Source organism: Nicotiana sylvestris, chromosome 4, assembly GCF_000393655.2.
Source record: "Nicotiana sylvestris chromosome 4, ASM39365v2, whole genome shotgun sequence".
Classification (NCBI taxonomy): domain Eukaryota; kingdom Viridiplantae; phylum Streptophyta; class Magnoliopsida; order Solanales; family Solanaceae; genus Nicotiana; species Nicotiana sylvestris.
Genome location: NC_091060.1, coordinates 13084459 through 13096571, shown reverse-complemented (window position 1 = coordinate 13096571; position 12113 = coordinate 13084459). Strand labels below are relative to the sequence as shown.

The 12113-nt window shown below is 37.3% G+C and overlaps 1 protein-coding gene across 1 annotated transcript; it reads right to left on the bottom strand.

Annotated features, from left to right (window-relative positions):
* Positions 1-7068: 7068 nt before the first annotated feature.
* Positions 7069-7815, bottom strand: LOC138889259 (uncharacterized). Its single transcript, XM_070172541.1, has one exon. The coding sequence runs from the start codon at positions 7813-7815 to the stop codon at positions 7069-7071; it is 747 nt and encodes a 248-aa protein (XP_070028642.1).
* Between the last annotated feature and the right edge of the window lie 4298 nt (positions 7816-12113).

Sequence of the window (12113 nt, the reverse complement as noted above, 5' to 3'; positions counted from 1 at the left end):
GGAGAGTTTCCATTGTTGACAACCTTTCTCTTTCTCCTATTAGAAGTAGGAGAGAAGGAAGGCTTCGTAGTTTAGGTTCTTTTTCATCACGAATCCCCTCTCTTCCTTCATCGAGTTCTACTCCTCCGTCTAGAACTAGAGGTTCCCTTTCTCAAAGGTCTTCTTCTAGAGGGAAAGAACCCTCTGAACCTCTTCGTGAACCTTTAGTAGAAGAAATAGTCCCTGCAGAACTATCTTTCTACAACGATAGAGAATACCTCAGAAACCAATTGTCCTCTTTAGATCGTGTTGATACTTATTCGACTCAAATCACTGAAGGTCTGATTTCAATAGTTCGTAGAGATTGCCATTGGGGCCATGACTTTCCCATTATAATCCCTAATGCGAACCAAAGAAACACCTCCTACTTAACTGGATTTTTTTTTGTTTACACTTACCCTTTCACATTGGGTTTTAAGCCTACTATTGACCCCATTATACTTGAATTCTGTCGTTTTTTCGACGTTTGCTTAGGTCAAATTGGCCCTATTATATGGAGGGTTGTTGCCTATTTGAGGCATTTGACCAACATGGCTGGCGTGCCTTTTACTTTCTCTCATTTAATACACCTCTATTCTCCTAAACTCTTTCACCAAGGAGTCTTTACTCTAGTGGAGGAAGCAAAAGAGTTCTGGTCAGTCCAAAAGATGACAAAGACCGTAGCTGGTACGCCCTGTTTGTTGCTGCCCCTACTGTTGATTTAGTGGGTGATGAAAATGTTCCCTTCCCTGAGAAGTGGAATTTTGCACGTGAGTTTTCTTTTTAATAACTTTCTCGTACCTTTTTTCCTCAATTTTGATGATCATTATTTTAATTTTCCTTTTCTTTTCCAGCAACCATGGGAGTTATTGATGAAATTCCAATTTCCAGGGTTGGGTAGGAAAATTGTTACGTACCGCTCCGATGGACGGTAAATCTTGGAAAAATCTTTCTTATCGTTTTGGCTGGAAAGTGAAAACTCATGGTAAGAGTTTTTCTTATTTTACTCATTGTTTTCTTCAGAAATTATTTTGATCCTTCTTTTTGTTAGGATTTCCCATTCGAGGCGTAAGTGTTGAGGCCGTCACAGCTTCCAGAATTTCTATGGAAAGGGCCTAAGAGATAATTTTGGGTTCTTCATCAAAAAGGAAAGCTTTTGTTGATCAAGACTCTGGGGAGGAAGAAGAACTAGATGAGGGCTCTTTAATAAAAAGGCCAAGGGCTAGAAGAAGAATTATTTTAGATGATGAAGCATCTCCCCCTCATTCTATTCCTTCCACCGAGCCTGTTGATGCCTCGTTGGTGATTTCTGATGATGATACTCCCGCTGCTGCTCATGTTTCTACTGAACAACTTTTTGTCTGCGGGTTTGGTAGTGAAAGTTTTGGGCCAATTTCTGATGTAGCACCCCTTGCTTCTTTTTCTACACCCGTTCCTTTGATACCCTCTTTGCCAATCATGACTATTACCGTTGCTGATCCTCCCCAGGTTGTTTCTACTCCCCATGCTGTTTTACTCCTTCTATAGTTCCTCCTTCTTCAGTTCCTACTTCAACTATCTATCATACCGAGGTTGGTTCCTCAAGTAGAGGTGAAGCTATGAGGCAAGTTACCATTGAAGTTCCTGCTGAGGGTAACCTTTTGAGTAAATCAAGTCGAAAGAGTTCCTGCTGACGTGTGGTTGAAACCTTTGATTGGTCCAGTTGAAAGAGGCAAACTCGATGGCCACAGTTCCTTGACTTTGATGAACAATATAATGCATGTTTCTTTATAGGTATCCCTTTTTCAAACTTTACTTTACCTTTTTTATATTTTCAGGGTTCTTATCTTTCCCTTTTTTTTAGGTCAATCTAATTGGCACGGAGATGATGAAGAGGGTTTCCCTCTCAGAGCAATTAGCGCGTGACTACCAAGTGGAGGCGGATAATAGGAAGGAACAGTTTGAAAGTCTTCAAATTGACATGGAAATATTAGAAGAGAGTAAATGTACCTTAGAGCAGCAGGTAAGGGTTTTAACTTTAGAGTTGGCGGTTGAAAGGCTTCATCAAATCAAGCAGGTAAAGAGAAGAATCTTCTTGAAACCTCTTTTTCCGAGCAACTTTCCAAGGCAAATAAAGAGATCAGAGAGTTGAAGGCTCTCTTAGGTAAGAAAGAAGCATATGCTGAACTCGTGCAGACTCTGACTCAAACTCAAGAAGACCTCCGGGTATCTTCTGATAAAGTTTGTTCCTTAGAAAGTTCACATGCTTCTCTTCAAACTTCTTATGATTCTGCCTTGGCTGAGAATCAGAAGCTAAAAATGAAATTGTTGACTGCGAAAGAGATTACGAGATTCTTGAAGATAAAACTGCAATTGAAGTGAGTTGGGCATTTTTAAATTCTCGCCATGATACCCTTGTTGAAGTTAGCCAAGAGAATTTTAACTTGGAATCTGAGTTAGCCAAAATCAAAGAGACTATTGAAAAGACTCAGCAGAGCCAAGACTTTCCTTCTCCCGTGGCTGAAGCTTCTGGCGATGTTGAAGATGATATGGGTACCCCAATTCCTTCAAGTCAAATTGAGTCTGCTGCTACTGAAGACCCTGCTTTGGTTCCTCCTTCAACTCCTCAGTGACAAGTCAATGATGTGTGATGTTTTTTCTTTTTTCTTTGGTGGAATGTGGTTGCAACCCTTGGTCTTTTTTGAGGGTTTGAAAACATTAAGTCCCCAGACCTTTTTCGGGGTATTTTGTATAAGCAACTCTTAGTTTATGACTAAGTTCATACTTGGTCTAAACATTTTAATATTAAGAAGTTTTCGTAGCTATTTTTGAACTTCTGTCTTGCCTTTATATTTAAAGACTTATTCGATAATTTGCACTTTTATTTTGTTAAATGCTTTCTTAATTCCATGAATGTTTTAAATCAATCATGAATTTTATAAAAGAGAGCCATTTTATATTCGACACTTAATGAAGAAGACGTCTCAACTTCATAATGGTGTCAATGTACGATAAAAGAAATAGGAATACACATGTTTTTTGGAATAACCTCGACAAGTTTTTATTTGAACTTTGTCAATTTTGACCTTACATGTATTTAAGTAACTTCTATAACTTTTTCGTAACTGTTTTCCTTACAACAGATTTCAAAAAAGAAAATAACACACAGGTTTTTATTTATAGCCCATTATAACACACATGTTTTTATTTATAACCCTGTTTCAGTACATTGCCTTTAACCTAACTATGATAAGGTTTTTCTTTGACCTTAGCTTATAACTTTGCTCTTAGCTCGTAACTTTTCTCTGCACTTGAATCATTCAAGGAGTAAACTTTTCAGGCTTGAACTTTGATTATCTCCGTATCTTCTTTGCCTTCTTTATACATATGTCCATGTATATTATATAGTCCCCTAAGTGTTTGATCTTTTGAAGTATGAAGTCTCGAGCACTTGATTACTCCTCTTACTCGGTCCTTTTCTTGTAAAGGAATAAAACATACGGGACTTGGAGGTACGATAATAGATGAAAACTGCTTAATCTGTATCAATGTCTATCAGAATTGGTGTAACCCTAGACCGGGAATTTTAATTTATTCCACGTGCCTTGCAGGACGTGATTCATCATTTAGTACGGGCTAGCTTTTTTCCTATCATCTAAAATCGTTAGTAAAATTTTAATAATTCAAAAATAAATTTTTAAATAGAGGATACCTGACCGTGGGTACTCCTTAGAAATAGTATCTCTTCAGGTGAACCACATTCCAATGTGAAGGTAGTATCTTGTCATCCATTATTTCAAGCTCGTATGCTCCTTTCCCTGCAATACCATGAATCTTGTAGGGTCCTTCCCAGGTTGGACTTAATTTACCCGCATTGGCCGCCTTCGTGGATTGAAAATCTTTCTTGAGTACGAAGTCCCCAATCTTGAAGTATCTTAATTGTGCTCTTCGATTGTAGTATTGTTCCATGACTTGATTTTGTGCTGCCATTCTTATTAGTGCAGCTTCCCTTTTTCCTTCAAGTAAATCAAGGTTTATGCGCATTTCTTCTTCATTGTATTCTTCTGACATTTGTGTATACCTCACGCTTGGCTCCCCTATTTCAACTAGAATTAAAGTTCAGCTCCATATACTAATGAGAATGGTGTTTCTCCCATGCGGTATGCCCATAAAACACCAGGTAATAATTCTGGCCAATTGCCTTTAGCTTCTTCTAATCGCTTCTTCAAATTGTTAATAATAACTTTATTTGTTTATTCAGCTTGTCCATTACCCACCGGATGATAAGGCATAGATGTAATCCTTTTGATTTGCCAACTTTGAAAAAATTCTATGATTTGTGCACCTATAAATTGCGTGCCATTATCACACACGATTTCCTTTGGTACACCGAATCGACATATGACATTTCTCCAAATGAAATCTCTGACCTCTTTTTCTCGCACCTATTTGAATGCTCCTGCTTCCACCCATTTAGTAAAATAATCAGTGAGTACAAGCAAGAATTTTACATGTCCTTTTGCTTGTGGTAGTGGACCCACGATATCCATCCCCCATTTCATAAAAGGCCACGGTGCAATGACTAGATGTAATAACTCCACTGGTCTATGCATATTATTACCGTATCTTTGGCATTTATCACATTTAGCCACAAAATTTTCCGCTTTTTCTTCCATTTTAGGCCAATAATAACCTGCCCTGATCATGGTTCTTACCAGTGATCTTCCTCCAGTGTGATTCCCACAATGCCCCTCATGTATTTCTCTCATTACATATTCCGTTTGAGAAGGCCCGAGGCATATTGCTAAGGGACCACTAGACATTTTTCGATAAAGATTGCCTTGCTTTAAACAATATCGAGCAGCCTTTTTTCAAAGTGCGTGAGCTTTTTTCTTGTCTTCAGGGACGGTAGCATACTGTAAAAAAGCAACAATCTCGTTCCTCCAATCCCAGGTTAAGTTATTAAAGTTTACCTTATTTTTGTCTGGATCGAGTACTGAATGAAACAAATGAATTACGGAAGCATTTTCATTGCTTGCCATGTCTGCCACAGATGCGAGATTGGCTAGGGCATCTGCCTCGATATTTTCATCTCTTGGTATCTGCATGACCTTCTAGGTTTGAAATTTCCTAATCAAATCTCGTACCTTCTCTAAATACTGTTGCATTTGTGCTTCCCTGGCTGTATAAGTCCCCAACATTTGGTTAACTACAAGCTGCGAATTGCTTTTGATTACAATCTGATTAATGCTGAGTTCTAGTGCCAGTTCTAAACCTGCAATCACAGCTTCATACTCTACCTCATTGTTAGTTATAGAATGACATTTAATGGCTTGTCGAATGGTTTCACCCATAGGTAGTACCAAAACAATTCCTAAGCCTGCCCCCTTTACATTAGATGAGCCATTAGTAAATAAGGTCCAAATTCCTGGATTAGATCCGTTGAACACCTGTAATTCTTTTTTTGCTTCTAATTGCATTCCTTGGCTAAAATCAGCCACAAAATCTGCTAACACTTGAGATTTTATCGCGGTTCTAGGCTGGTATGTGATGTCATATTCGCTTAATTCTATAGCCTTTTTGGCTATCCTACCTGACAACTCATGCTTGTGTAATATATTGCGTAATGGATAAGCAGTTACTATGGCAATAGGATGACATTGAAAATAAGGCCTTAGTTTTTTAGATGCCATAATTAGTGCAAATGCAAGCTTTTCTAATTGAGGATATCGCGTCTCCGCATCTAATAATGATTTGCTGACATAATAAATTGGAGATTGTTTACCTTGGTCTTCACGAACTAAAACAACACTTACTGCTATTTCGGAGACAGCAAGATAAACGAGCAATTTTCCCCAACCTTTGGTTTTGCGAGCAACGGTGAATTTGACAGGTATGTCTTCAATTTTTTGAGTGCTTGTTGACACTCCTCAATCTATTCGAAATGATCTTGCTTTTTAAGTGCTGAAAAGAATTTAAAACACTTTTCTGATGATTTGGAAATAAATGTCCCTGAGTCTGCAATTCTTCCTGTCAACCTTTGCACTTCTTTTTACTCGTAAGCATGTCAAGAATTTCTTCAATGGCTTTAATCTGCGAGATATTTACTTCAATACCACGGTTAGAAATAAGAAAACCCAAAAACTTATCTGATGAAACACTGAATGCACATTTCTCAGGATTTAGTTTCATATTGAATTTTCGCAAGATCTGAAACGTGTCAGACAAGTGCAATATATGGTCCCCCGAATGTTGCGTTTTGACGAGCATATCATCTATGTAGACCTCCATAGTCTTTCATAAATGTTCTTGGAACATTTTGGTTACCAATCTTTGATACGTTGCACCGGCATTTTTGAGACCAAAAGGCATTACCTTATAACAGTAAGTCCCCTTATCTGTTATAAATGAAGTTTTTTCTTCATCTAAGGGATCCATTTTGATCTGGTTGTATCCTGAATACGCATCTATAAAGATTAACAACTCATGTCCTGCAGTAGCATCAATTAGTTGATCTATATATGGTAATGGAAAAGAATCTTTAGGACAAGCTTTGTTAAGATCTGTGTAATCTACACAAACTTGTCATTTACCATTCTTTTTTGGTACTACAACAGTATTAGCTAACCAATTAGGATACTTTACCTCGCGGATAGACCCAATTTTTAGTAATTTTTGGACCTCATCTTGAATTACCTGATTTTTGAAAGTCCCTTACTTTCTCTTCTTTTGTTTGATAGGCGGATATGATGGGTCTTCATTTAACTTGTGAGTCATTACTTCTGGTGGTATTCCTGTCATATCAGAATGGGACCAAGCAAAACAATCCACGTTAGTTTTCAAAAACTTAATCAACTTACCTTTCATGTCGTGGCTTAGGTTAGCCCCAACGTAGACTTTCCTTTCAGGACATTGTGTAAATAACTCTACAGCCTCCAGTTCTTCAATTGTTGTTTTGATATTTTCATTTTCTTCTGGTTCTTGAATGGAATCGGGCCTTGAGTCCATATCTGTTCGCCCTTGTTCAGTTGAGGCTTGTGTTGTGGTATCCTCAACTGGATTCTGTAACTGTTATTTCTCTTCGTTTCTCGTATTTGAATCTACTACAGAGTTGATGCTCCTAGATGTCTGTTGATCCCCACGGATTTGACGTATCCCCCATGGCGATAAAAATTTGATAACTTGATGTAAGGTAGATGGAACGACATCCATTTCGTGTATCCATGGTCTCCCGAGAATCATATTGTAAGACATCTCCATCTCTACCACCTGAAACTTTGTATCTTTGACAACCCCTTCTGCGAATGTAGTAAGTGTTATCTCCCCTTTCGTCACAACACTGGAATTGCCGAATCCAAACAAAGTATGCGCCTTTGGTACTAGTTTATCTTCTGCTTGCATCTCGTGCAGTACTCTCAGCAGAATAATGTTCATGGAACTTCCTGGATCAATCAAAACTCGTTTCACATTAATATCATGTACAAGTAGAGATATTACCAGTGCATAGTTATGTGGAATTAACACACCATCCGCATCTGCATCATCAAACGTAATGCTTTCTTCCTCTAAGACATGTCGCACCCGCTTCCCGTGGGTAATTGTGACTTTGGAAACTTTATTGGCTACTGTGTATGTTACACCATTGATTTCTTCGGCCCTGCTTATAACATTAACGGTCCTTTTGGGAGAAGGAGGTTTAGGGGGCTCCTGCTTGTTCTTCATGTATGCTTGCTTACCTTTCTCACTGAATAATTCAGTGAGATAACCTTGCTTTAATAGATGATCAACTTCGCCTTGTAGCAATCTGCAATATGCCATTTTATGACCATGATCGTTGTGAAATTCGCACCAGTGGTCAGGATTGCGTCTGTTTGGATTTGATCTCATTTCTTTTGGCCAACGCACCTTATCACCCACACATCTTAACACCTCTACCAATTTTGAAGTGCTGACATTGAAATTGTAACAGCCAAATCTTGCCTTCAAGTTCCTATCATCATCTCGAATTTCCCGTGAGTTTCGATCGTTCTCAAATCTCGATGACGAACCCGACTCTCTATTTCTCGATCTATGATCGTACCTTGAATTATCCTGTTTTGAACGTGAGTCTTTTCATGCTAGGCCCATATATGGTTTGAACCTATTTTTACCGGACCTTTTTTCATTTTCTGAACGTCTCGAACCCACCTTCTCCTCTTTCTGAGATTGGGAGATAGTGTCTTTTTCTATCCTCATCTTTGTGCTATATTTGTTGTAAACGTCATTCCAAGTTGTTGCTGGAAATTCACGCAGCCTTTTCTTGAGTCATCTAATGGCTTCTAAACTTTTCTCATTCAAGTTACTGGCAAAAGCCATAGTTGCCCAATTATCTGATACGCGTGGTAACATCATTCTTTCACGCTGGAACCTATCCACGAACTCCCTAAGCAACTCTGAATCTCCTTGCTTGATTTTGAAAATATCATCCATTCTCTTTTCAACTTTTTGAGCTCCCGAATGTGCTTTGATAAAAGAAACTGTAAGCTCAGCAAAAGAATTTATAGAATTTTCGGGTAAAAGGGAATACCATGTTAATGCACCCTTGGTGAGTGTTTCACCAAAATTTTTTAGCAACACTTATTCAATTTCTTGTTTGGTTAAATCGTTGCCATTCACACCAGTTGTGAATGCAATCACGTGGTCTCGTGGATCAGTTGTACCATCATACTTTGGAATATAAGGCATTTTGAACTTCTTCGAGATTGGCACCGGAGCTGCACTAGGCTTCCATGGTTGTTGTGAGTACGTATCCATGTCTATTCTTTTGATTACAGGTGGTACTCCAGGCATTTGCTCTATACAGTCGCTTTGCTCCTTGAGCTGCTTCTGGAAGGTTAGAACTAAATTTTGTAAATCAGAATTAACTATGTTACCTGGCTCGCCATCACAAGACTCGCTTGGAGTTCCACCAGTGCCTGAGTTAACAAGCCCAGAACGTGGGTCTTCCAAAGTATTCTGATTCGGAGTTGGTGTTGGTGGTGCAATTGGCAATTGACTGGTAAAAGCTCGGAGGGCATTGCTGACTTCTTAAGCAATAAGATTTTTTAAGGCATCATTAAGTGCTTGTTCGTTTGCAACCTCATTATTTGTTTTAGAGCCATCTGGAGTTCCTTCTCGTGACTGACTTTGTGAATCACGTGGTGAGGGAAGTGGTGTCCCATCACCCGCATCATTCTCCTGATGTTGAGTATCTTAGTTGTTGTCGTTGTTATTCGACATGGTAAGTTTTGATGAAAGAATTGATTAAGAAAGTAAACGATTATCCGACAACAGAACCAATTTGTTTAACCAAAAATAGTAATTTCGGTCAAAGCTTTATTTTAGAAAAACTCGGGTTACTGTAAATCAATATATAAAATGAATAAAAAACCTGGCTTTGATAATAATCAGATGAACAGAAGAAAACAAAGTAAATCAGTATATTTCGGTGATATTTCGTGTCCTTACAAATGATCAATCTTCTCCTTTTATAGCTATTTCTAAGAGGTACGTTTTGTTTCTTCCATAATTGAGCCATTATTGTCAATTAATGACATTTAATGATATTTAATGTAACGTTAGAATCAGCAGTCATATTTGTTTCAATACAGATTCCTTAACGTTTCTATATTTAATGTCCAATAGTTCGTATCTATTCTTTATTTTCTATCAGATTCATTCTCTTCCGTCATAAAGAGGTTCGAGCACCTTCCTTCCTTGTCTTTTATCTGAATGACTGCCCGTGCCTGTTGAAACTCGTGACTCTTTGATTATTCTTCATCACTTGTTCTTCTTTAATTGGTCCACGTGTCATGACGTGTCATCTTATAATAAATTCCATATACAAACTTAATTTTTTCCAATACAAAAATATTAAAGAGAAATATGAGGCAGAAAGATATACATACAGTGATGATAATGTATATATGCATGTTGATTCTAACTTACATTTTTATTTAGTGACATCTCTATATATAGATATATGCATCAGTGCATGGGAGGGGACTTTTGCGTGTGGAAAAAGAAAGAAATTTAATGATGTGATAAAGAAATAATTATGATAAGTTATGGGCTTGTTCGTTAAAAAGCATGCCATGTTGTGTAAATGGGGCCAAAACCTATCCTCACTGCCAAATATTCTGACATGATTATTGATTTTCTTTAAATAAATGTTATAGAAAAATCATTATTGATATGGTATAAAAGCTTCTCATTAAAAATAAAATGCTTAAAATAAAATATTTTAAGTTAAATTATTTCTAAATATAAAAATGTATATTATTCTTTGGAACAGACTAATAAGAAAAGTCTAAAATTTAAATTGAAATGGAGTGAGTGTCTATCAGGTTGACCCAAATAAACTCAAAATAATGAATAAACATTCCTAATAAATTTCGTACTAGTCATTACAAAGTAGAGGCGGAGGCAGGATTTAAAGTTTATGGGTTCTGAATTTGCAATCAAACTCATAACTCGTTAGTTACTGGGTTCGCAATTAAGTATTTATATATATTTAATAGATTTTTTAATACAAATATAATATCTAAACAAAAAGCTACTGGATTCGTCCGAACCCGTAGGTAATACTCTCCCTCCGCCTTTGTTATAAGGTATACATTAATAAAAATTATGACACTCATTATCTTTAAATTTTAGATCCGGTTCTGGGCGTCGCTCGATCCTAGAACGGTGATAGTGGCGTGAGGAGTTAATGATCGGTCGTGCTACAAGCAAAGGCTGGGCTATTGCCACGTGAGTGGGAAAAAGTAAAGTTGAGGAAGTTTGTTGCATGGCAATATTATTTGGCTGCATAGCTTTTAAAAACAAGAAAGAAATGGTTGTTGTTTAACCCAAAAAATAGTTTTCAAAGTCAAAGCAATAATTCTATATGACGGGTCACAAGTAATCGATTCAATCCGAAATATATAAAATTTCGTTAATACAAAGTGATAGAGAAGTGGGAAATAAATTCAATGACAGATAATATAATAAAAATAAAGCAGAGAAGAAAGAATTCTTTTTGAATGATCCTTGATAGGATAATGAGCCGAACAGAGCTTGAAGAGCCGAATTATGGCTAACTTGAGAGCAATATGCTATAAATTACAATGTATAGAACTGTAGAGAAGAAAATTAGATTCCCCTGATGGTGATAAAAGTATGTCTATTTATAAGGCTAAAATCTAAGTAACTAGTCTTCTTGAATTATGGGTCAATTATGAGCATTTACTCAATCCATCCATTACTTTTGGAAGACTTGTAACAGTTATGTAAATGCTGGAATTCCGTAACTTATGAGTTAATTCCATAATTAATGAGTCAATCTCGTACCTGTTGAGTCAATCCCATGCCTGTTGGGTCAATCCCGTGCCTGTTGAGTCAATCCCGTGCTTGTCGAGTCAATCCGTGCCTGTTGAGTCAATCTCATAATTGATTGCCTTGTTCTGACCGTTACAATCATTTATTGCATTTATTAATAATTGATTTGTAACTGATGGTGTAATTATGGTAAATCCCATATAATCCGGGATTAATTGATTCCTTCCTCATTTGTAATTATAAGATATTCTCCCGCACCTGATCCGGGCTATTTCATGATGATCAGTTCCGGGTCTAACATGCACGGTATGAGTATGTTCGGTCTCGGGGGTGTTCCACATATCATCTTTACATGTCATTCTTCACTTTTCTTCAAACTTTACTGACACATGTCGCCATTTAATAGATCCACATGGCGAGTCTAATTTTTACTAATACAGATAGTCCCCCCACTTTTCGGTTACTCACTATGATGTAACCAGGAAGTGGAAGATTTTATCCTTTTCATCTTTGCCTCTGCCTCATTAAAAACCTTGCCGGAAAAACTCAATAGGGATAAAAACCAGAAGAAGGAAAAAAGAGTACAGAACTTAGAGATTTAGATGATAACTCCACCGCTTATGTTCCTTTCGTCAATAATCGGTTGGTTTACCCTTGTCTTGTTTCGGGGTTTGAAGACAAATCTTTGCCTTATGTTTGCAAAGTCTGATATATATATATTTCGGCTTTATTTTCTACCTATTTTAATGTTTGGGTTTTTGTTTCACCCTTTAACTTTG

Excerpts from the sequence above, each read along its gene's own strand:
- LOC138889259 (XM_070172541.1), bottom strand. The coding sequence starts at position 7,815 with ATGGCATATTGCAGATTGCTACAAGGCGAAGTTGATCATCTATTAAAG.